Source organism: Hyperolius riggenbachi, chromosome 4, assembly GCF_040937935.1.
Source record: "Hyperolius riggenbachi isolate aHypRig1 chromosome 4, aHypRig1.pri, whole genome shotgun sequence".
Lineage (NCBI taxonomy): Eukaryota > Metazoa > Chordata > Amphibia > Anura > Hyperoliidae > Hyperolius > Hyperolius riggenbachi.
In genome coordinates, this window is record NC_090649.1 from 274,789,165 (window position 1) to 274,815,858 (window position 26,694).

Below are 26,694 nucleotides of genomic sequence, written 5' to 3' on the forward strand. Positions count from 1 at the left end.
CCTTATCTTTATGAATTGACATTTATTGGCATTTACTGACATGTGTTGAGGTATTCACCGTATAAGGCGGTAATTTACCTCACTGCTCGTGATTTTCAGCTTTTCATGCGGTAACAGCATTTATGAATTGACATTTTGCTAAGTGTTCAGTAAAGTCAGCTGTTTTCAGCATTAACCTCCTGAGCGGTATGGACGAGCTCAGCTCGTCCATCACCGCCGGAGGCTGCCGCTCAGGCCCTGCTGGGCCGATTTTCTTCAAATAAAGTGCAGCACACGCAGCCGGCACTTTGCCAGCCGCGTGTGCTGCCTGATCGCCGCCGCTCTGCGGCGATCCGCCGCGAGCAGCGGCGAAAGAGGGTCCCCCCAGCCGCCTGAGCCCAGCGTAGCCGGAACAAAAAGTTCCGGCCAGCGCTAAGGGCTGGATCGGAGGCGGCTGACGTCAGGACGTCGGCTGACGTCCATGACGTCACTCCGCTCGTCGCTATGGCGACGATCTAAGCAAAACAAGGAAGGCCGCTCATTGCGCCCTTCCTTGTTTATTCTGGGCGCCGGAGGCGATCGGAAGAACGCCTCCGGAGCGCCCTCTAGTGGGCTTTCATGCAGCCAACTTTCAGTTGGCTGCATGAAATAGTTTTTTTTTTATTAAAAAAAAACCCTCCCGCAGCCTCCCTGGCGATCTCAATAGAACGCCGGGGAGGTTAACGCATGCGGGAATGCTTTATGAATCGAGGCCAATGTGGGATGTCCTTTGACTGGGCTGACTGTGGTCAGGAAAATATGTAAGTAGAGGGTTACTTCAACACTGCTCCTCCTATTTGGGTATTTAAAGGGAACCTAAACTGAGAAGGACATGTATTTTTCCTTTTAAAATAATACCAGTTGCCTGACTCTCCTGCTGATCCTGTGTCTTTAATACTTTTAGCCACAGCCCCTCAACAAGCATGCAGATCAGGTGCTCTGACTGAAGTCCGACTGGATTAGCTGCATGCTTGTTTCAGGGGTGTGATTCAGCCACTATTGCAGCAAAGAGATTAGCAGAACTACCCGGCAACTGGTATTGTTTAAAAGGAAACATCCATATCCTTCTCAGTTTAGGTTCCCTTTAATGGTTCATTTTTGTAAATTAATAATTAATATGATATCACTTCCTGTAAGTGGTGTAACAATATAGAAGGAAATGTTTGACATTTGTTTTGCACAAATGACCAAGGACAATTGTGTCTGTAACACGTAGAATGCTATTCTGCTTCAATAAACTTTGATTCACATTAAATAAACTTTGAGGTTAGATTTAATAACTAGAAACTAGAGAGCTACCAATAGGAGGTTAGCATTAAGTGTCATAAAGAAATTGACATTAGCAGTGAAGTTTAGGATTAGGTGCCAGGAAGGTGTATACAATAGGGAAAAAGTTAGGGTTCATCAGAAATTGTTTTTGTAGGGGCGAGGTTAGACATTTGGTAGGAGTAACAGATTGCTTAAAGATAGCTAAGCAACAAATAAAAAGCACTAGAAAAAAAAGAACTATTGCAACGCCAATAGTAAAATATCAATTAGTGCAATCAGAGCTGGTACACATTCCCCAGCACCCAAGGCTGAGACACTTAAGTGTGCCCCTCCATCCCTCCCACCCCAGCCTTCGCACACTGATTGCCATTAGACTAAGAGGCAGCCCAGTGCCCCCCATGCCCCCCCCCCCCCCCCAACACCTTAATCTCTGGTTATCTGGCTTGCAGTCACTGCCGTGTATCTGCTTTTCTTATTTCTCTCTGCTTGAAACACAATAGGGAACTGATAGCTGAGTGAGTTGTACTCCTCCTCCTACACTGTGCCCTGAGGCTGGAGCCTCTCTCGCCGCTGCCTCGGCCCGGCCTTGAGTGAAATATAGTAATATCCTTTTGGTGGGCCTAGTGTGCAAAATAGGTGCCATTAACGCTAAAGGTGTTGCATCAAGATATATTGCTTTGCAATTTGTTCTTTGTACCAACCCTTTACAATGTTTGCCTTATTCCAGCGCATTATCTGCACCATTCTGTCCTGTAGCATGAAAAGTTTATGTAATGATAATTTAGCTGTTCACCATAATGTTTAGCAGTTCTTTAATCTATTCTTCAGGGATCACTCTCTCTCCTTCATAATGCTTAATCTTGACCTCCTTCTTAAACTTAACAACTACCTAACACCTTAGCTTAAAGGAATACTGTAGGGGTCGGGGGAAAATAAGTTGAACTTATCCGGGGCTTCTAATGGTCCCCCGCAGACATCCTGTGCCCACGCAGCCACTCACCAATGCTCCGACCCCGCCTCCAGTTCAGGCAAAGTATATGGTCTGTGCCTGCACAGTACGCTCCTGGTGACATCAGCGGGAGCGAGGACACAGCAATGCAGGCGCAGTGGTTGCCAGACTTTAAAGTCCGAAATTCCAGAAGTGAACCGGAGGCAGGACCGGAGCATCAGTGAGTGGCTGCGTAGGCACAGGATGTCTGCGGGGGACTATTAGAAGCCCCAGGTAACTTCAACTCATTTTCCCCCGACCTCCCTACAGTATTTCTTTAACCTATCCCTTAGCATCAACCTCTTCTTGACAAAAACACTCTTTATGATTCCTAACACATCCCTCCTCCTTTTAAGTAAAAACACATCTGAATTGAGAGGTATATGGAGGCTGCCATATTTATTTCCTTTTAAACAATGCAAATTGCTTGGCTATCCTGCTGATCATCTGCCTCTAATACTTGTAGTCATGACCATGAACAAGCATGTGGAAGTTTCTGCCTTGCCCTTTAGTTTGACTGGATTTGCTGCATGCTTGTTTCAGGTGGGTAATTCAGACACTACTGATGCATGAAAGTACCAAGCAACTTGTATTGTTAAAAATACAGCATCCTTCATATGCCTCTCACTTCAATTGAACTTTAACCCCTCCTGTTTGCCAAACCCTAACATCCTAACCTTAGCTGATAAAAACTAACCTTCACCTACTCTGCCCCCTAACACAAAGCCTCAAAATTAATGCTTAATTCCTATTCTCTTATTTTCTTTACCGTTGGCACCAGATCCAGTCACCAATGGCTAAAATCTTTATGGTAATCACTTTAGTTATGTATTAGATCAATGCCACCGCCTAAATTAACACCATACCAAAGCTGCTCATAAGAGACATTATTCAATGTAGAAAAAAAAACACATTTGCCACCTATAAGATTGAAAAGTTATTCTTGTACATATATACTATATCCTTTAATGTTTATCTGGTGATTTTAGAAACCTAGAATATTTTAAGAAAATTGCTTTAGAAAATACATGTTTTTCTATTCATGTTGCATACGCAAGAATAATGCTTACCGGTATGCTCAGTGTTGCGCCGCACAAACAGAAACATTTGTGACTCATATTATATTATCCTCCTACGTGGCGGAGCCTATTAATGTTCTGAACACCACTAATATAGTAAATTGATGTCTGTCTTGTTAACTCACAAAATACAAAACATTGAAAACATTATACCCTTTTTATCTTCAGTTCCTCTTCCATGATTTTCTGTTCACTGAAAATCATTTGTAGGTCTTCTACTGTTCTGTAATATAGTTACAAAATATACAGTATCAGTACATATCTGCCAATGTGGTAAAATAGCCAACCATTCTAGGGCCTGATTCAATCACAGTTGCTAGAAACATCCCCCTCCCCCTAAGCAAATGCTGAGCAACGCACAGTGAAGACCACTTACCAGAGCGCTGGTCCTCTTCACTTCTTGCTGTATCCACTCTGTACAATTCCAGATGCATCAAGCACATGACCTCATGGGGGTTTGGTGACATTTCGGGAGCCAACGGTGGATGCAGCAGGCAGTTAGAAGGCTGGAAGAGGACCAGAATCCAGAGCTCTATTAAAAGTGGTTGCTGCTACATGCTGCTCTGTAATAGAGAGAGAGAGGCACATCCCCATGGCTCCTCTGTTTACTGCTGGTTGTTTGAGACTGCCAGTTGGTTGAGTCCTAGTTCAACGGGACTCTACTGTATAACTATGGAAATTTCTGTTGTATTTACGTATATATATATATATATATATATATATATATATATACACTGCATAAAAAATAAAGGTACAATAGATCTGAATAAAGGAAATGTTCTTATTAAGTAATTTGCGTTTTTACATAGTTGGTTGTGCCATGGATTTGGACTCACACTCAAAATTAAAGTGGAAAAAAATACTGCAGGGTGATCCAACTTTGATGTAATGTCCTTAAAACACAAGAAAATAAGGCTCTGTAGTGTGTGCCTCCACATGCCTGTATGGCCTCCCTGCAATGCCTGGGCATCCTCCTGATGAGGTGGTGCATGGTCTCCTGAGGGATATCCTCCCAGACCTGGACTAAAGCATCCACCAACTCCTGGACAGTCTGTAGTGCAACGTGGTGTTGGTGAATGGAGTGAGACATGTTGTCCCAGATGTGGTCAGTTTGATTTAGGTCTGGGGAACGGGTTGGCCAGTCCATAGCATCAATGCCTTCATCTTGCAGGAAATGCTTACACACTCCAGCTACATGAGGTCTAGCATTGTCTTGCATTAGAAGGAACTCCGGGCCAACCACACCAGCATATGGTCTCACACAGCATCTCCAGACTCTGTCAGGTCTGTCAGTGTGAACCTGCTTTCATCATCTGTAAAAAGCACAGGACGCCAGTGGTGAATTTGCCAATCCTGGTGTTCTCTGACAAATGCCAAACGTCCTGCACGGTGTTGGGCTGTAAGCACAACCCCCACCTGTGGATGTCGGCCCTCATACTGCTCTCATGGAGTCTGTTTCTGACTGTTAAAGCAGACACATGCACATTGTGGCCTGCTAGAGGTCATTTTTCAGGACTTTGGCAGTGCTCTTCCTGTTCCGCCTTGCACAAAGGCGAAGGTAGCGGTCCTGCTGCTAGGTTGTTGCCCTGCTATGACCTCCTCCACGTATCCTGATGTACTGGCCTGTCTCCTGGTATCGCATCCTAGCTCTAGACATTACGCTGACAGACACAGCAAACCTTCTTGCCACAGCTTGCATTGGTGTGCTATCCTGGATCAGCTGCACTACCTGAGCCACATCTGTAGGTTGTAGACTCCGTCTCATGCTACCACTAGAGTGAAAGCACTGCCAGCATTCAAAAGTGACTAAAGTATCAGCCAGAAAGCATAGGATCTGTGGTGTCTGTGGTCACTACTTGCAGAACCACTCCTTTATTGGGGATGTCTTGCTAAATGCCTATAATTTCCACCTGTTGTCTATTCCATTTGTACAACAGTATGTGAAATTGATTGTCAAGCAATGTTGCTACCTAAGTGGACAGTTTGATTTCACAGAAGTGTGATTGACTTGGAGTTACATTGAGCTCCCTTTAATTATATATTTTTTTGAGCAATGGCTGCAAAGCATCAAAATGTGTATATTTTGAGTATGGTGATTTTTTTCTATATCCAGTGTAAATCTACGGACAGACAATAAAGTTTTGTCACACAACACAGATGTTCATGATCATTTGGGGTGACTTTTCTATTGACTGTTAAACAGATATACTGTTGGGCTTTTAGGAATGCTCCACTCTAAACCAAATGTAATTGTTTATGATATTCTTAGATGCCAAAAATATAGTGTATGCATACAACTTACTTTTCACCATAACAAAGTTGCCAGAGTTTCTGTATTGTCAGGCTAATTTCGCAATCATTTAAAGTAAGATTAACCTATTTTGGTTCCTGGACGTAGAAACTACGTCCAGGAACCATGCGCGCTACCGCGCGCTCCCGCGGCCGATCGTGCATGTGCGCTTCCGGCCCGCGGTTCGTTAGCCAGGCAATCAGTGAATCGGGCTATGGTGCCCGATCACTGATTCCTCTCCCCCGCTGAAAAAGCGACAGCTTCTCTCGGAAGCTGCGCCTTTTCTGGCTGTTACCTCCCCCATGCGTCGATCTAAGCGTGTGTTACGCTTAGAGTGACGTCATGTAAACAAACTCATGGCCGCCATCTTGTGGCCAAAAAGTAATACTACAACTAAAAGTAAAAAATAATGAAAATCAACCCATATTTACATTATAAACCTATTGTTTACCTCCCACCCTCCCAAAACTACCCAAATAAAATGTTTAATATAAAAAAAAAAACACAATAAAAAATAAAAAAACATGTAAATATTTACCTAAGGGTCTAAACTTTTTAAATATCAATGTAAAGATGAAATATTTCTATATTTTTTTTATTTTAAACTTGTAAATAGTGATGGATGGGATAAATAGGAAAAATGCACCTTTATTTCGAAATAAAATATTGTCGCCATACATGGTGATAGGGACATAACGCTGTGATAACCGGGACATATATGCAAATACAATACGTGAGTTTTAATTATGGAGGCATGTATTATTTTAAAACTATAATGGCTGAAAACTGAGAAATAATGATTTTTTTTCGTTTTTTTTCTTATTCTTCCTGTTAAAATGCATTTACAGTAAAGTGGCTCTTAGCAAAATGTACCCCCCAAAGAAAGCCTAATTGGTGGCGGAAAAAACAAGATATAGATCAGTTCATTGTGATAAGTAGTGATAAAGTTATAGGCTAATGAATGGGAGGTGAACATTTCTCAAGTGAAAACGACGATGGGTTAACATGGTTTTTTTTTCAATTGAGATAGGAATTGTTTGGGAAGTGCTTTTAAGTACTGTGTATACATTTAAATGCTTATATTTTTGTTTACTGTTATCAAATTCCTTTCACATTTCAGTGTCTCCAATTCTGACAGCAGAGTGAACCATGGGGGGGATCCCTCATAATTCATCTGTTAACCCTGTGTGTGTGCGAGAAAGCCCTCAGCAGCAGCCTGTGTCTCTGAGAGCTCTCTGCAGAAAGCAGAGGAGAAATGCATCTTATCTGCAACATAAACATTTGTAATAGTATGTGAAATCTGACACCTAACAGGCTTTTCATATAACTCTACTTCAATATTACACTGCTTTTAGCATGTCAGACTGCAGAGATTTACCTATGCAAATGAGACATTCCAAACGTAGATAAAATCTACACACATGAATTGCAGCTTTTGCCTCTGATATTTACCACGAAAAGTAGGAAAATGTTTACACAACTACTTAGAAATTATTTGTACTTTGTCATTTTAGAACAGTCCGTTTGATAGTGTTCCTTTCAGTTCCATTAGTGCTTTTCCCCCCCTCTCCATTGTGATATCTGTTCTGATCTATTGAATTCTGCCACTTCCTCATATTGCAGATACTACTAGTTTTACTTTCCTTGATATTTTTCTATATTCAAATAAAATAAACCTACTTTTTTTTGTCCTCTAACTGCTGTAGCAATGAGATGTTTTCTTTGTCAGCCACTTCCAGCTGTGTTTTCAGCTGTTCAACAGTTTCTTCTAGTTCTTTGACGTACTGCGTAAAAGTAAAGCCATAAATACACTGTTATATGAGACAGACACCTGCATGAAGTCATCCATGCGGTCGACAGAGAAATTGTATGCAATCTGATCACGTCTAAGGCCTGGAACCCACTTGAGCGATTTTCTGAGCACTTTGCAATTTGAAAACCCTTGCTAATGTAATGCTATGGGTGTGATCCCACTTGAGCGATGTGATTTTATAAAAATCCCCCATAGCATTGCATGAGCAAGAGCTTTTTCAAATCACTAGCGATTAGAAATCGCTCCTAGTGGGTTTTTGGCCTAAGATATGTTTTACATAAAAGGTCTCTCTTTGTAAAGTATTCCTTTCTCTGCCACAATGTTTAGCATCTTTTCATACAGGCAACCACATGAGGAAGACAAGACAGAACATTTATTATTCCTGAAGCCAGAGAAGCCAGAGCTGCAGCCACTAGAAGCGCTCTATACACAGCAGCAGTGTTGGTAGCAGTGTTGGTAGCAGTGTTAGGGTGCCGAACGTCTCCTCCCTGAATAGCTGCTGGCTTACTGAACAAGAAGAGTTAGGATTCGAACCCTGGTGTCCTGACACAGGAGACCAGACTGTTGATTTATAAAAAATGGTGCAAAGGAAATGCAAATGATTTACTACAGTTAGCAGTCTACAGACTAGAACACTTACTTTTATAAGCTAAATAAAATGACTTGTCTGTAACTTTTCGAACAAATATGTAATTAGTCATTTTCATAGTTTTGTTAAAATGTACCTGAAGCCAAACCATGCCCACCAAAATAATAGTATAACAGCATTCCTCTCTAGGACACATACCACTCTGTGCAAATTGCACCATCCTAAGCCCGCTCACCGCTATCCTCTGTGGAAATCAGCGAAAAGCCACTCCATCAAAGGCTTGTGGAATGTGCAAGTTGGAAAAGGTGAGGGATCAGGTAGTTTTTTTTTATTTTATTTAATACCGTTTACAAAGTCACAGGTTTGCTTTAAAGGGAACCAAAAGTGGAATAAAAGTGGGCAGCTCAAGTTACCTGGGGCTTCTTCCAGCCCTCTGCAGTCCTTCTGTGCCCTCACCATCATTTTGTGGTCCTCTGTTCAGATACAGCGCCAGTCTGACAGTTGCATGAGCGTCCCTGGGCCGCACACCTCCTGAACGTGTTTCCATGGACAGGAGCGTTCTGCGCTTGTGCAGTACAGAAAAATTGCTACTACCCATGTACAGCACACTCCAAGCCAAGGGAGCGCAATTGAGGAGGCCCACAGCCAGGGCAGCGCATGCGCAGGAGCCCGCGACTGGTCAGCTTTCAGAGGGGTGCTGCATCTGTACGGAGGAGCATGGAATGAGGGCGAGGGCACATAAGGACTGCAGAGGGCTGGAAGAAGCCCCAGGTAAGTTAAACTTCACACTTTTTTTCCACTCAAGATAGCTTTTAGAAATATTACAATATCATGCATCCTATTAAAGGCAAACATGCAGATACAACAATGTTTCACAGCTCAGGTTCCCACTCCATATTACCGAGCTAAAGATGAACACCTTAGTGATTTTTTTTATTCTACTATTTTTTATTCTGTTCTATTATTGCTCCATCTTCACTGTTATTGATGAAGAATGTTGTGTCCAGGTGATGTTGTTACTTGTGCGCTATTTATGTATTTCAGCAGTGGCTAGCCCTATTTTGGGGGGGCCCGTGCCCCAACATGTCCTTAGGGTGCACCTAATCTATTTACAGGGGTGCCCCCCCTGGCCGCCTGTGTCTCCCCCCCCCCTCTGGCCGTGCCCGCTGCGAGACAGCCCAGCTTCAGACCTCCGACCAGCCGGCGACCACTAGTGCGGGCGCTAGAACCTAGCGGACACCACACTGATATGCGAATATACAGCGTGGTGCGTCCATGCGCCCGCTCTAACTGGTCGCCAGCTGATACTGAGGTCTGACGCTGCAAGGTGAGGGAAGCGCCTGTCACTCACTACCTAACTGGGGGTCCCTGTCACTACCTAATCTGGGGGCCACCTGTCAATCACTACCTAACCTGGGGGTCCCTGTCACTCACTACCTAACCTGAGGGTCCCTGTCACTCACTACCTAACCTGGGGGGTGCCATTCACTCACTACCTAACCTGGGGGTCCCTGTCACTCACTACCTAACCTGGGGGGCACCTGTCACTCACTACCTAACCTGGGGGGTGCCTGTCACTCACTACCTAACCTGGGGGTCCCTGTCACTCACTAACTAACCTGGGGGTCCCTGTCACTCACTACCTAACCTGGGGGGCGCCTGTCACTCACTACCTAACCTGGGGGTCCCTGTCACTCACTACCTAACCTGGGGGTCCCTGTCACTCACTACCTAACTGGGGGTCTCTGTCACTAACTAAACGGGGGGCTCCTGTCATTACATACACTGGGGAGTCCCTGTCACTACCTGAACTGACGGGAACCTGTCACTACATACACTGGGGGGCTCCTGTCACTAAATGAGCTGGGGGGCTCCTGTCACTACCTGAACTGGGGGGCTCCTGTCACTACCTGAACTGGGGGGCTCCTGTCACTACCTGAACTGGGGGACTCGTGGTGCTACATTAACTAGGGGGCACCTGTCACTACCTAAACTATCCAGGCCAGCCAGCCCAACATCACCACCAGCCAACTAGCCCAGAATCACTGTCAAAAAGGCCACAGCATCACCACCAGTGAGGCCAGCATTTACTTCAACCAGCCAAGCACAGCCCAGCATTACCGCCACCTAGGTCACAGCATCACCACGAGCCAAACCAGCCACAGCATAGGCCACAGCATCACCGCCAGCCCGGCCACAGCATCACTGCTAGGCCTTTCAGCCCACACATCATCCCCAATCCAGCCAAAAACAGTATTGTCAGGCACAGCAGCCAGTAGAGGAGAATTCAGAAGCCAGGTGAGAGATGTCTACCATATTAAGGGGGCATTCTGCCTGTTTATGTGAAATGCTGTCTATTTATGTGCCTCATGAATGCTGAATTTGTCTTGTTGGGGGCCTCATGATTGCTTAATTTGTCTTATTGGGGGGCCTCATGATTTGTTGGGGGCTTCAAGATTGCTGAATTTGTCTTGTTGGGGGCCTCATGATTGCTGAATTTGTCTTGATAGGGGCCTCATGATTGCTGAATTTGTCTTGTTGGGGGTCACATGATTGCTAACTGCGAGACTATTGGGAAAGCTGAATCATCATCATATGAGACAATAGCATTAAACCTACTTTTTAGCTTTTTTAAAACAGAAAATAAAACTGTGAGGTTCTAAAAAAAATGAATACATTTTTCTGGAGTAGGATGGATGAAATTGTTTATCTTCACAGTTTATTTTCAACTTTGATTTTTCATAATGTTCATGTATGAGTTAAAACAGTTGTACAGTATTTACCATAGTTTAAATTGCTGTTGCCACTTTGCGATAGATAAGTGACTTTTGGGTTGCAGTTTGGGCACTCGGCCTCCAAAAGGTTCGCCATCACTGTCCTAATCTAATGTCCCACCATTGCTAAGTTCATGTAAATTTGTCTCCACCCATGACCACACCCACATTCAGTTCCATGGCCACACCCATATTTCGGCGCGACTCTATGCGCGCTGCACAACGTAACCCTCATATTTTTCAGCGCGCTAGCTGCAGTGTGCTGATCTCTGCTGCCTACAGTATGTACAGTATAAGCTGTTCTCTAGTGCCTGCACTGTGTGCTGATCTACCTCCAGTGTGTACAGTATAAGGTGTTACTCTGTGCCTTTACTGACTGTAATCCAGCTATATTGTATGCTGATCCCTGCTACTTTCAGTGTGTACAGTATTAGCTGTAAAGCCTGGTACACACATACAATTTTGATTAGCCAATTTTAGCTCTGTTCATCAAATTCATTGTCTGTTTGCCCACTTACTGCATGGGGGTGGTAAAATTGGTCAGTGATTGACCAATCAGAATTGTATGTGCGTATACATATTCCCCCCACCTAGTGCCACATATTCCCCCCACCTAGTGCCCACAGGTGCCCCTGATCTCCAAGAACCCTAGGAACGCCCCTGTATTTCATTGTGAGAGACTAAGGGCTCGCTTCCATATGCAACGCAGGAGCTGTACGTCAGCAGGGCTCTGTGTTGCACAATATTCCCTCAGAGGCGGAACCCTCAATCCCATTCATTATAATGAAGGGGATTGCTGGCGCAATTGCCCCGAAAAGCGTGCAACCATGTGCTGTGGTTCAGTGGTGAATCGCTGCGCATGCATGGAAACATCAGAGAGTGCAATCTATGCACTCTCCGATGTCCCTGCAATTGACTGCAGACTCGAACGGCAAAACGATTGAACGGCAGAATCGAGCGGCAAAAACGAGCCGTGTATGCCTAGCATTAGGGCTTGTTCACACTGTGAGCGTTTTTTTTTTTTTTTTAACCACTGGGGATTTTTAATAATGCCATAAAAGCGCTTGTGCAATGTTGCTGTATATGAGTATTCTCACTAGAGCATTGAGCTTTTTTGTCCGATTGCAGCATTTCTAGAGTGTTTGCGCTTCAATGCAAAGTATAGGAAAATAGCAAAGTGATTTGGTGAGCACTTTGTAAAAAAAAAAATTACATTGCAATTAATCAGTTCCAGTGCAAAGAGTTCACTTCCTGATTGTCATCAGGAAGTAAAAGAAAAACAAAACCTAACAAAAGTGCATTGAAAATTGCTTATACAAGCGCTTAAAGAGATTCTGTGTTGTTAAAATCGCACAAAAGTAAACATACCAGTGCGTTAGGGGACATCTCCTATTACCCTCTGTCACAATTTCACCGCTCCCCGCCGCATTAAAAGTAGTCAAAACAGTTTTAAAAAGTTTGTTTATAAACAAACAAAATGGCCACCAAAACAGGAAGTAGGTTGATGTACAATATGTCCACACATAGAAAATACATCCATACACAAGCAGGCTGTATACAGCCTTACTTCTGAATCTCAAGAGATCACTTGTGTGTGTTTACCTTCTGTCCCCAGCTTCTCTCATGCACTGAACATTACAGGCTTCCTGCAGACAGCTCTGCCTATGTCGTTAATTCCTTAGTATGTGACAGACCAGCTCCTTTCACAGCCTCCAGAGGAGGATTTTTATCCAGCTCTCTTCTATCACTGATAAGATAGCAGACAAGCTGCTGGCTTATGTAAATAAAACACACACTGGAGTGTGCATAGAGGAACAGTTCAACACTGAAGAACTTGGCAGCCTTCCAGACACAGGCCGACAAGTCTGACAGGGGAAAGATAGATTGATTTATTACAGAGATGGTTATAGTAGAAAGAGCTGCAGTAAGCCAGAACACATTAGAATAGGTTTAGGAACTTGTAGGATGGTAGAAAAAAACGTTGTAATTTTTGTTACAGAGTCACTTTAAAGAGACACTGAAGCGAAAAAAAATTATGATATTATGATTTGTATGTGTAGTACAGCTAAGAAATAAAATATTAAGATCAGATACATCAGTCTAATTGTTTCCAGTACAGGAAGAGTTGAGAAACTCCAGTTGTTATCTCTATCTAAACCAGCCATTAAGCTCTCCGACTAAGTTAGTCTTGGAGAGGGCTGTTATCTGACTTTTATTATCTCAACTGTAAGTGAACTGTTTACTGGCAGAGGAGAGGTCATTACTTCACAGACTGCTCTGAAAGACTCATTTTGAATGCTGAGTGTTGTGTAATCTGCACATATTATAGAATGATGCAATGTTAGAAAAAACACTATATACCTGAAAATAAAAGTATGAGAATATTTTCTTTGCTGCTAATCTTCTAGTAATTATTCATAGTACACAACCAATTCACTATATCATATTTTTTTTTTCGCTTCAGTGTCTCTTTAAGAAAGAGCAAATTGCCCAGAAAGTGCTGGAGAAAGCACTTACAAAAGCGCTGGCAATTGATAATGTGAATAAGGGCTGGTGCACACTACAAGAGCTTTTCTAAGCTCTTTGTGATTTTAAAAGCTCTATGTGAGTGTTCACACTGGAGCGATGAGATTCTGGCAAAATTCTCCAATAGCATTGCATTAGCAAGAGCTTTTAAAACTAGCGTTTAAAAAGCTCTTGAAGTGTGCACCAGCCCTGGTATAACTCAACCTTTTGAACTCAGTCTAGCGCAATCCTTTCCAGCCACCACTAGGTGGAAGCATTAGCCCATATTCCCAACACATCAGCTAAGGACTGATTAAAATGGCCAGAATGGCTTCTGGCTGTAAATGTAACCCTTTCCACTCCTATGTCCCGCATAGAGGGACATGCCGAATTTCCCGTTGAGAGCACACAGTGTCACTGTGCCTGTCCGCTACCTGTCTGTGTGTGACAGGTGCACATTGTAATACCCATCACTGCATATACGTACCTGTTGTGTTCAGTGCACCCACCTAACTACGTGAGTGCACGTAGTGTGATATACCACTCCGTGCATACCTGTAAACTGCACATGTGTGACTGCACATTGTATTAGTCAAGTCAGTGCATACCTTTCACTTTATCCCCCCCCAATATGGACAAAACAAAAGGCAGAGGCAGACCACCTGGCAGGTCAGTTCGAGGTTGCGCTGTCGTGATTTCGTGCGGCCCTCGACCAAAGTACAGTGTTCAGAAGAAGGCATGTGCCATCAACCCCCAATATTGTCAGGACGTAGTTGACTATTTAACACAGAACACCTCATCTTTCTCAGCTTCCGCATGGAAGCTTGACATATCTTCCTCCTCCTGCTCTGATTCTGGCACCCTACTTAACACTGAGTTGGCTGCCACCACCAAAGTGCCATCACCCCAGGGCTCAGCAGTGTGGAAATTTTTTTGCGTGTCTGCCACAGATGAGAGCAATGCCATCTGTACTCTCTGCCACCGAAAATTGAGCCGTGGAAAGACCAAGACCCGCGTAGGGACAACTACCTTACGAAGGCATATGATTACAAAGCTCAAACTGCAATGGGATGACCACCTGAGGAAAAGCAGCACACAAAAGCAAAGCCACACACCGCAGTGGAAGATACCAGGCCACAATTTTTTTTCAAAAAAAGCGATACCTAAACTGTACCTTGATGCTGAAAGGCAAGTGGTGACATCTCTGGTACACAGCGTTGGGTCAAGAGTCCATCTGACCACGGATGCCTGGTCTGCAAAGCACGCTCAGGCCTGCCAGAAGACTAAGTCAGTCCCCGCACACAGCATCTCTGCCTGCATGCCCTGTGACTGCCTGCCCCAAGACTAAGTCGCTCCCCACACAGCATATCTGCCCGCGTGCCACTTGACTGCCTTCTCCGCCACCACAAACAGGGTCCAGGACTCCAGGCGGATTCCTGAATTTTTAAGGCCACTGCTAGCAGCAGCCACAATAATAATTTTTCTGGTGCGTGTACAGGCCTGCCTAATTTTTTCTGGCTGCACCGCGGCTGCAACAACAAAACAAAAGGCATGCACATGTGCCCATTCCCCTACGTGATCTTTACCTTGCCGCGGTGAAGGGGCTTACGTATCACAAAGAAGCAATGACCGCCGGCTATATGAGTGTCTCTGGGGGTGGCACACCAAAGATAATAAGGTCGTTGCTTTATTGTGGACAGACCAAATTTGATCAGCTGGACAGTCACTGTTGTTCTATCATTGAGCTACCACAGTCCGGCGAACATATGGGCTTGAAAACCGCCACGGCCTGCACTCTGGCCATGCTGTGCACCAGTCCAACACGGCCGTCACTACACAAACAGCTGTTTGCGGTGCGTTACACAGTGAGTTTGGTGTGTCAGTGTGAAGCAGTACTCTAATTACACTCCCTGATTGATGTATACACATGCAAGATGTTTTGAAGCACTTTAGGCCTGCAATTTAGCATTCAATGTGATTTCTGCCCTTAAAACGCTGCTTTGTGTCCAATCCAGATTTGTCCCCGGGACTTTTGGCATGTATCCCACTCTGCCATGCCCCCCTCCAGGTGTTAGACCCCTTGAAACATCTTTTCCATTACTTTTCTGGTCAGCATACATTTTTCTAGTTTTCAAAGTTTGCCTCCCCATTGAAGTCTATTGCGGTTCGCGAATGTTTGCGCGAACCGAACTTTTGCGGGAGGTTCGCGAACCTAAAATCGGAGGTTCGTGCCATCTCTACTCGTATGTCCCGCTATGCGGGACATAATTTCAGCGGCGGTTTGCAGGCACATCTGCGGGGGCAAAGTCTGATCTCTCTCCCCTTGTATTGTGGGCATGTAAGAGTACATGCCCACACAGGTGGTACCCCCCTGCCCCAAACCGAAAGTGCGCTATCAGCACTACCAGGAAGTGACCAATGCATTGAATTTTTCTTGCATTTTCCTTGCGTATTCCTTGCTTATTCCTTACTGATTCCTTGCTGATTCCTTCTTGCAGATTCCTTTCTGCAGATTCCATGCAGATTCCATGCAGATTCCATTGCAGATTTCTTGCAGATTGCTTGCAAAGTTACATAGAGGAGCAATGGCATCCTATGCAATGGACATGCAGAAGCGTCTAAATAGTAGCCAGCATTTCATTGCTCTAATTCCCAATCGAAATACCAAAGATTGCATCGTGTGTAGTGACATGTAGACAAGGGCGTAGGGCCCGTGGTCGCAGCGGTCGCCTTGGCGACCGGGCCCGGCTTCTGAGGAGGCGGGGGAGGGGCCCGGGGGGCCCATCTCCGTTTGGAGGGCCATGCGCCCGTTCGCGCTGGTAGGAGGGAGCCGCAGCCGCGGGGAGGGCAGCCCGACCTCTCCCTCCCTTCCTCTCCCCGGGGCCCCCCCTCAGATGCAGAGTAAGCGGCTAACGGAAGCGCTATAGGCAGAACTCACCTCCCTGCGTTCCACTCGCCGCTGATCTCCTCTCTGGCTGGCTCTGCATAGATGTTGTTACACACGCAGCTTCCGGCTAAACAGGAAGCTGCGTGTGTAAGCATCTATGCAGAGCCAGCCAGAGAGGAGATCAGCGGCGATTGGAACCAGGGACGGAGGTGAGTTCTGCCTATAGCGCTTCCGTTAGCCGCTTACTCTACATCTGAGGGGGGGGCCCCGGGGAGAGGAAGGGAGGGAGAGGTCGGGCTGCCCTCCCCGCGGCTGCGGCCCCCCCCTCCATTATGGGGACGGGCAGCTACCTAATCTATCCTGGGGGCAGCTACCTAATCTATCCTGGGGGGCACCTACCTAATCTAACCTATACTGGGGGGCAGCTACCTAATCTATCCTGGGGGGCAGCTACCTAATCTATCCTGGGGGGCAGCTACCTAATTTATCCTGGGGGGCAGCTACCTAATCTATCCTGGGGGGCAGCTACCTAATCTATCCTGGGGGGCAGCTACCTAATCCTGGGGGGCAGCTACCTAATCTATCCTGGGGGGCACCTACCTAATCTAACCTATACTGGGGGGCAGCTACCTAATCTATCCTGGGGGGCAGCTACCTAATCTATCCTGGGGGGCAGCTACCTAATCTATCCTGGGGGGCAGCTACCTAATCTATCCTGGGGGGCAGCTACCTAATCTATCCTGGGGGGCACCTACCTAATCTAACCTATACTGGGGGGCAGCTACCTAATCTATCCTGGGGGCAGCTACCTAATCTATCCTGGGGGGCACCTACCTAATCTAACCTAATCCTGGGGGGCAGCTACCTAATCTAACCTATACTGGGGGGCACCTACCTAATCTATCCTGGGGGGCAGCTACCTAATCTATTCTGGGGGGCAGCTACCTAATCTAACCTATACTGGGAGGCACCTACCTAATCTATCCTGGGGGCAGCTACCTAATCTATCCTGGGGGGCAGCTACCTAATCTAACCTATACTGGGGGGCAGCTACCTAATCTAACCTATACTGGGGGGCACCTACCTAATCTATCCTGGGGGGCAGCTACCTAATCTATTCTGGGGGGCAGCTACCTAATCTAACCTATACTGGGGGGCACCTACCTAATCTATCCTGGGGGCAGCTACCTAATCTATCCTGGGGGGCACCTACCTAATCTAACCTAATCCTGGGGGGCAGCTACCTAATCTAACCTATACTGGGGGGCACCTACCTAATCTATCCTGGGGGGCAGCTACCTAATCTATTCTGGGGGGCAGCTACCTAATCTAACCTATACTGGGAGGCACCTACCTAATCTATCCTGGGGGGCAGCTACCTAATCTAACCTAATCCTGGGGGGCAGCTACCTAATCTAACCTATACTGGGGGGCACCTACCTAATCTATCCTGGGGGCAGCTACCTAATCTATCCTGGGGGGCAGCTACCTAATCTAACCTAATCCTGGGGGGCAGCTACCTAATCTATCCTGGGGGGCAGCTACCTAATCTAATCTATCCTGGGGGGCACCTACCTATTCTAACCTAATCCTGGGGGGCAGCTATCTAATCTATCCTGGGGGGCAGCTACCTAATCTATCCTGGGGGGCAGCTACCTAATCTATCCTGGGGGGAAGCTACCTAATCTATCCTGGGGGGCAGCTACCTCATCTAACCTATACTGGGGGGCACCTACCTAATCTATCCTGGGGGCAGCTACCTAATCTATCCTGGGGGGCAGCTACCTAATCTAACCTATACTGGGGGGCAGCTACCTAATCTAACCTATACTAGGGGGCACCGACCTAATCTAATTTATACTGGGGGCACCTACCTATCTAACCTATACTGGGGGCACTTACTTATCTAACCTGTATTGGGGGCACCTAGCTAGCCTATACAGGTGGCAACTAAACTGGCTACCTATATTGGAGGCACCTACCTAACTAACCTATACTGGGGGCACCTACCTATCTAACCTACGCTGGGGGCAACTATTCTGGCTACCTATATTAGAGGCACCCACCTAGCTAACCTGTACTGGGGGCACCTATCTATCTAACTTATACCGGCGGCGCCTGCCTATCTCACCTATACCGGGGGCAACTATACTGGCTTACCTATGCCTGACTACCTATACTGGGGGTACCTATAGCTGGCTATAGGGATTTTGATATGTGTGTGCCTCCGTCGGGTGTTGTCGGGGGAGGGGGGGGCTGTTGTTGCCGGGGGGGGGCCCACATCCAGATTCCGCATCGGGGCCCAGAGGTTTGTAGCTACGCCACTGCATGTAGACACCGGGTGGCAGGCATAAAACCACCTATTATTGCGAAACTTGCTCATGCAAGCCAGGATTACACCCAGGAAATTGCTGTAAAATTTACCATACCTTGGCTTTCTTCTCTGCTACCAGCCAATAGAAGATGCCAAACTGTCCAAATAAGGTATTAAATTAAACGTTATAATGTGTTCTTTAAAATAAGATATACCATGTTAAAGAAAGAGAAACTCCAACCTAGAATTGAACTTTATCCCAATCAGTAGCTGATACCCCCTTTTACATGAGAAATATAATGCTTTTCACAAACAGACCATCAGGGGGTGCTGTATGACTGATTTTGTGCTGAAACCCCTCCCACAAGAAGCTCTGAGTACCGCGGTACTTTTGGCAGTTTGTTACAATGTAACAAGGTTCACAGACAGGAATTAGCTGTTTACAGCTGTCTCTAACAGCCAAAACAGCTAGGAGCAGCTACATAGTGCCCACAGTAAAAATGTCACCATGTAATAAATGTCAGAATGTAAATCGGGCAGAGGAAAGATTTTACAATGAGCAAACACTGACTAAATCATTTATACATAATTATGGTAAAAAATGAAGCACTTTTTTTACTACATTATTTTTACTGGAGTTCCTCTTTACTATGTTATGTTCCATGTTAAAATGGGAGAGAGCGTAAGAGGGAGAGTGCATTTCTGTAAAAAAACCTCCGAGCAGAAATGACTCCCTTTAGGAAAAACTCAGAGTGGAAAGGGTTAAAGGGAACCTGAATTGAATTGAAAAAGGAAGCTGCCATCTTTATTCTCTAATAAAGAATGTCAGTTGCCTGACTTCTGTCCTGATACTGTGCTTAAAGAGACACTGAAGCAGAAAAAAAACTATGATATTATGATTTATATGTGTAGTACAGCTAAGAAATAAAACATTAAGATCAGATACATCAGTCTAATTGTTTCCAGTACAGCAAGAGTTAAGAAACTCCAGTTGTTATCTCTATACAAAAAAGCCATTATCTTTACGACTTTCAAAAGTCGTGGAGAGGGCTGTTTTCTGACTTTTATTATCTCAACTGTTAGTTAACTATTTACTTTTCCTCTGGCAGAGGAGACTTCATTAGTTCACAGACTGCTCTGAAAGAATCATTTTGAATGCTGAGTGTTGTGTAATCTGCACATATTAGAGAATGATGCAATGTTAGTAAAAACACTATATACTTGAAAATAAAAATATGAGAATATTTTCTTTGCTGCTAATCTTCTAGTAATTATTCATAGTACACAACCAATTCATTATATCATATATTTTTTTTCGCTTCAGTGTCTCTTTAAAGTGAACCCGAGGCGATGTAAAACAAAAAATACTTACCTAGGAAGAGGGAAGCCTCTGGATAGTCCAGAGGCTTCCCTCTCCTCTTGGACCCCACGGTTGCCACTCATGAAACCTCTGAACATATCCAACAAGAGCTTTTTTGATATGCTGTTGTGGTTGCACTCCACGTCGTGTACGAGCGTGGCCATACTCGCGCCTGTGCAGTATGGTTGTCCTCTTGTACAAAGAGGAGCATGACCATGATCTCTCACAGGGTTCCAGACAGTGGCGATGGTCTTGAGGAGGATGTGGGAAGCCTCTGGAGGATCCAACAGCTCTTCTTGTGTAAATATTTAACTTTTTATTTCCCTCTGTCCTTTTACATTTTTCTCCATGGCCCTTATTCAATTCACTTTTTCTACTAATTCTTATCCCATCTTATCAATAAAATGCCTTTAAAGCCACCAGCAAGCAAGAAAATACTCAGCATAATGTTGACAGTAATTTTTCGCCTCCTTTTTGGTACTTTTTCAATTGCTAAGTGCTGAAAATGTATTATAAACAGTAGGAGAAAATGTATTCAAAGTCTTCTAGGTGATCATTTTTCATCTTCTGTTTAAAATAACTTTTTTTTTTAGCAATATGCAATTGAAAATGTGACAAAAAGTAGATGAAAAAGTACTGTCAAAATATTTTTTGAGTTTTTTCCTGCTTGCTGATGACTGAAAAAGACATTTTATTGTTTAGGTGTGAAAACATCACCTAGGAGAAAACCTAGGTGAAAAGTTGAATTGAATAAGAGCCTACAACTTGTTTTGGGTATATAGCTTTCCTTTTTTTTTAAATGTCCCCTCACTAATGAGATAGCTTATTTGGATAACTCTGGGATGACATAACCAAGCAGGCACTCTATCTTCCCTCTTTGTAAAAGAAGCATTTTATGTTTTTTTTCCTAATGATTTGTACAGACAAATGTGAATTATAACGGGAGGCAGCACTCGAGAACTGTGTGACTCTGTTCAATAATGAACTATTTTCATTAGTTGAACAAATAATTTTACTGTAATTTTAATATTTTTTACACAACTCTGTACTTAATCTATTATATTAATAATGTGCACAGTCAGCTCTGTTTGCCAACAGCTTCAGAAGGCTCACTTTATTTTATCCTCACATTTTGAAGAACGTGTTTTGTTTTGTTTTCTTTTTGTTTCAATCTTTTTTTATTTTTTTAAAGAAAGAGGACATAGCACATAATACAAAAATATCCAAGACTGCGAACTGCACGTTTTCATAGTTTTTGAACAAACATTTAAGAACCAATCTATGGTGGCATAGTGGACAGCACTCTAGGCTTGCAACACTGGGTCCCTGGTTCATATCTGAGCCAGAGCGCTGATAAATGAAAATAATAACTCTTTTATAGGACGGTGAGGTCGTTTCCCCTTGATAGATCACATGTGGGTGGCACAGCTCATGAATCAAGAGACTGGTCTGGTGGGAATAGGACTAAAGAAACACCAGTGACAGTCTTTAGAAACTTTTTCTCACTATTCATTTATTTGTGAACTATATTACTGTACACAGGCACCCAGCTGTTTCCTTGGTAATTGCACTGGGATTACTCTTTTATCCTAATTGTTTTCAGACCCTGTTGTTTTTCCAACTGATCTGTTACATGTATTGTCACACAGCTAATATCAAATTTTGATTTTGATTGGTAAAATTGTTTCACCAATACCCCAGCCAGTATTTTGTTTTAATGCATGCATGCAAGAATAACTGCAATGCATAAAGTGTACCTGACCCAAGGCAAAGCTACCTCAGGTGAGCAAAGAGGTATGTTCATGCTGGATCCAAATACCTTTGTATGTTGTGCATTCTTCTCCTTGTTCTTGAAAATCCCCATAATAACTTGAAAAATTTTACTTTAGGCTTAAAGGGAAGGTCCAAGGGAAAAAAAAAGAAATCCACTTACCTCGGGCTTCCTCCAGCCCTTGACAACCGACCTGTGCCCTCACCGCAGCTCCGGTGGCTCCCGGTCCCCTCCGGTGCAGAGGCCGACTTCACTAGGTCAGCATCTTCCTCCATCTTCTTGCGTTCCACTGTGTGGTTCATTGAGTCGCACTGATGTTATTCGGGCTGTTCTGCGCAGACCTGAGAGCCGCTCGTGCAGGCGTGGTCGGCATCTTGCACCAGAGGGGACCCCGGACCACCAGCGTGGAGCGGAGCTGCGGCGAGGGCGCAGGACGGCTGCCAGAGGAAGGCCCAGGTAAGTGGATTTTTTAATTTTCAACCTTCTGGGATGTATCCTTTAAGTCAAGTTTTCAGACAGTAATAGGAAGGCTTGTCCGGTGTCCAGAGGCATCTTCGGTACTAGGCTTCCCCCCTAATGTCTGAGAATGAATAAGACATTAGGAGAAAAGCTCCGGCTATAGAATATGTCTCCAGACTTGGGGGAGGCGGGGGATACACTAGATGACCGGGGAATACTATGTGGGAGGGGGAGACACCCCCTAGATGACCAGGGAATACTATGTGGGAGGGGGGACCCACTAGATGACCAGGGAATGCTGTTGGGGGAAATACTAGATGACCAGTGAATACTGTAAGGGGGTAATACCTGGTGTTGGTATTTATGCTCTGCAGGTGTTAATTTCCCACTGTTCACTTGACAACATTTTTCTGACATGCCTGATCATCCTTTATAACTGTAATGATCTGCTCAGCTGCCTGTGCAGGCAGGCAGCTTTTTGACCATTGTTTAGGTTTGCATGCTGCAGGACTCTGGAAAGGAGAGCTTCTGTCAGTTTTGCAGCTTGTGCTTGCTGAGGAATTTGCATACGTTGTCATGAAAATTGCCTGGCCACATTCATTGGAGGCGTGTACTATAAGTACTATGTGTTTCCCACAATGCTTGGCTGGTCATAAGGATTCCTTCCTGTGAAACACTCCTGGAGGAGTGTCAGCCTTACTCTTTGTTTGAAGATCAGCTTAGAGTAATTCCTGAAACTGCGCTAGGCAGGTTTCTCTAGTGCAGTTAGGATTGCTTATCTGTTTTGTTTGTTCTGTTGCGATTGTCCTGTCCCAGCAGTGGTCGACAGGAAATTGTTCTGATCTCTGTTCTTGGAGTACAGCTGGTGCAGCGGTTGCTACCAGCTATCTCTTCTGATCTGTCTCACCTAAATCGCACTAGCATCCTGCGCTAGTGCTGTAGATCCTTCTGTTCTGTCTTCCTGGATCGCACTTGCCTTGCGCTAGTGCTGTGGATCCTTCTGTTCTGCCTTCCTGGATCGCACTCGCCTTGCGCTAGTGCTGTGGATCCTTCTGGTCTGTCTGCCTGGATCACACTCGCTTCGCGCTAGTGCTGTGGATCCTTCTGTTCTGTCTACCTGGATCGCACTGGCATCCTGCGCTAGTGCTGTGGATCCTTCTGTTCTGTCTTCCTGGATCGCGCTAGCCACTTTCGCTAGTGCTGTGGATCCTATCTCTCGCTTGTCCCTGTTTTCGTGTGTCTGTCTTGTCTGCTACGAACACTTGCTGGAGGCTCGGTGAGGTAACCGTTAAGCAAGCGTTTGCGTCCTCTGTTTCATGTTTGTCTGTCGATGGTTAGTTAGGCGTGCTTGTCTCTATTGTGCTTATCACGTGGAGACCGCGCATAAACGCGTGCACTGTTGCGAATGAGTGCTGTGTTCGCGTTTAGCTAGCATTTGTTATTTTCCGTATCTCCTCATTGTATGATTTGCTGTGCCTTTGCTACTCTCGTGCTCTGCCTTGCTGTAACCTTGTGTCACGTCTGGCGATCGCACCTCTCGCGATCGCGTTCCTACTTCTTATCTGCTGTGGTGTGTGCACCGTCGCGGGTTGACGACTAGTTTGGTGCACACACATACAACCTGTTCCTTTGCTCGTTCTCATTCGCAATCGCTTCTCTTGCGATTGCGTTCTGCGCTTCGTGCAATTCCTGTCTGGCATTTGTGGAGGTACAGAGGATTGGTTCCTCTGCACTCCACAACGCCATCTGCCGACAGGAATTTCCCTCTACGGGTGCGTAGCACCTTTTGCTGGGTTCCAGCAATTATACGCTTGTGGAGGATTTCCGCCGTATCGGCGCACGCGTTGTGCGCTGATCACGGAGGAAGTTCCACAATCGTTACAATAACTTTTTTTTTCTTCAGAGGAGAGATCGCAAATGTAGTCCCGCACTACCACAAATGATGTAGTCGGGTTTCCTGCATTTGGGGAAACCGCAGGGGTCAACTCGCCAGGAGTGCAATGAATGGGCCTCACCCTGGGAGAACCACCTTTGTGATCATGGTATCTCCCCTGCTAAATATAATTATACTGATAACTTTCTTAATTGGGTCTACTTATGATCACTTGGGCAAGATAGGGGCACCCCCTCCCTCCCCCCCCCCCCCCAAAAAAAACCCCTAAACAAACAATAACACATAAGATTAGATGAACTATTCAGATCAGCAAGGAACTTGATAACTATATGACCATGCCTTTACTTACTACTTACCTGCTATAGTAGTAAGTAGTAATAGTAAATTCACTGTCTATTATTAGGTCTGGCCTGCCACTGGGAGTCTGCTTATTACTAGAACCTGCTGATGAACACATGGATTAGCCTCACACTAAATAAATCTGCCTGTCATTGGGGTACCTGTTTATCACTGTTACTTCAGAATCTGTTTGGCACTGGTGTATTTATCTGCTAGTGAATTTGTCTCTTGTTGATGTCTGCATGCCATTGATTATCTGCCTGTAATTATTATATTTGTAAGTCATTGAAATATTCTTGTCATTGGTACTATCTGACTGTCATCTGCAATATTCTGCTTGAGGTCATTTAAAATTGTATAATTTAAAGGACAACTGATGTGAGAAGTATATGGAGGCTGCCATATTTATTTCCTTGTAAACAATACCAGTTGCCTGGCAGCCCAGCTGATCTATTTGGCTGCAGTAGTGTCTGGATAACACCAGAAACAAGCATGTAGCTAATCTTGTCAGATTTGACAATAACGTTAGAAATACCTGATCTGCATGTGCTTTTTCAGGGTCTATAGCTAAAAGTATTAGAAGCAGAGGATCGTTAGGACAGCCAAGCAACTGGTATTGCTCAAAAAGATATAAAAAATAAATATGGCAGCTTCCATAGCCCTCTTGTTACAGCTGTCCTTTAAGGCATAACTAAGATCAAAGTAAACAAGGTATTGCCGCACATAACAAGGTCACCTAGGAAGTGCTGCAAGTTCAGAAAATATTTTCTAATGATCTCCATCTCGAGAGAACATGCAGAGGAAATCAGGCCCACAGCCTCTAAATCAGTTCCTAAACCTACTGGCTACTATCTATGTCACACTGCAGCAGGCTTCTCAGCTCCTCTTCACCCCTTCAGCATTACGTGGTCATCAGCTCTCTCTGTCATTCAAATCTGCAATCACTAGACATCGCAATCACTAGGACTGTGTGTATGCTCTTTGTAGGCTATTTCAGATTTGTGTTCTGGCGATTAAGGTAACTCAATTTCTATGTATTTGAGTCCAAACGCTCACAAAATACTGCATGTCCTGCGTTTACGATTTCCAAAATCGCAAGGGCTCTAGTGGTCTAAACATCATAGACTTACACTAGCAAAGCGTTTCTGAAAGTGCCAGCAATTGTCAGATGTTCAAAAACACGCCCAAAATTGCTCTAGTGTGCCCCAGCCTTTACTCTGATACTCACCAGTGATGCAATGGCATAAGACACAGAGGGCATGAGAAATAATCCTTGAGCTCTGTACTGTGATAGCTGCCAAAGAAAAGATTGCTTCCCTGTGCAGATCTGCATGTACAGTTTATACTGACCTGCCCTGGTCCACAGTGAGTTAAATGATACTGGTGTAGGCCAGTATATGCCCTGGAAACAGTGTGCAAGTTAGAAATGTGGTACTGTACTTATTAAATCAGTCCATATAAAGGGTCTGTCTGTGGCTGACAGTCTACATTGTAACCCTAATTCCTTGTACCCTGGATTGTTAATCTCATTCTCTGCCCTGAAAATTGGTCCACTACTTTGCAGCTTAGTGAAAGAGTCCTGATTTTCTTCTTGTAAAATATCACATAGTGTGATCAAATGGGCATGTATAGTACAATTGATACCTTTTTACAAATAACCAACCAACCAAGCAGGCTATTTTATCTGTTGTTCTCACAGTTTCAGCCTGTATAAACACAACACTAAAGGCCACACATTTCATCCTAACCAGCCATCTGCTTATAGGCACTTATTATTATATACCATCCTGCAATATCAATAGAAGACTGGAGACACAAGCTATGCTGTTGGAAAAACTAATACACTCCTTTGTGTAGCTTCAATACTGTTTACAGTGGCAGCTTAAATGCAGAGAAAGCGTAAGATACAGTCTATGTACAAGCTCATCCACATACAGTAATGACCGACAGGACAACAGTTATATCCAGTAAGGTTAGAAATCCATAGGTAATACATCACAAGAACCTTTTCAGGGACACTACAAGCTCAGCTAGCTACCAGCAAATGTTTGAAGTTTTCCATCCATGGTGAAAATGTCAAGTGGTCATAGTAACAGAAATGTATTATAAGAAGGCATTTTACTGAGGTTTAATTACATTCCAGTTATACAAAACAGTGCAAGATGAGTCATCCTAGTCATATACTGTTGATTAAGATTTAAAAGTCTGTATTTTGTAGAATACACGTGCCTTCTAGCTCTTTCATATGGCGTTATAGACAAACGAGTCAAGCAGAGTTACAAACAAGCCAAATACTGCAGGTTTCATACTGCAGATGTTTCAAAGGAAATCACATAAAAAATAAT

General features: G+C 44.5%; 1 protein-coding gene and 1 non-coding gene across 3 annotated transcripts in view; both read right to left on the reverse strand.

Annotated features, from left to right (window-relative positions):
• Nucleotides 1-26,694, reverse strand: part of LOC137570735 (CAP-Gly domain-containing linker protein 1-like) — a 376,864-nt gene that overhangs the window by 26,437 nt on the left and 323,733 nt on the right. For both annotated transcript variants that reach the window (XM_068279458.1, XM_068279456.1), the window contains exons 2-3: nucleotides 7,325-7,428; nucleotides 3,508-3,577 (exon numbers count right to left, since the gene is read on the reverse strand). In XM_068279458.1, the coding sequence (XP_068135559.1) occupies nucleotides 3,508-3,558 (51 nt within the window). In that variant the 5' untranslated portion in view covers nucleotides 3,559-3,577; nucleotides 7,325-7,428. The remainder of the gene's footprint in view (nucleotides 1-3,507; nucleotides 3,578-7,324; nucleotides 7,429-26,694) is intronic.
• LOC137505548 (U1 spliceosomal RNA) lies at nucleotides 24,019-24,178 on the reverse strand. Its single transcript, XR_011020157.1, has one exon. It is a non-coding gene; the product is annotated as a U1 spliceosomal RNA (small nuclear RNA).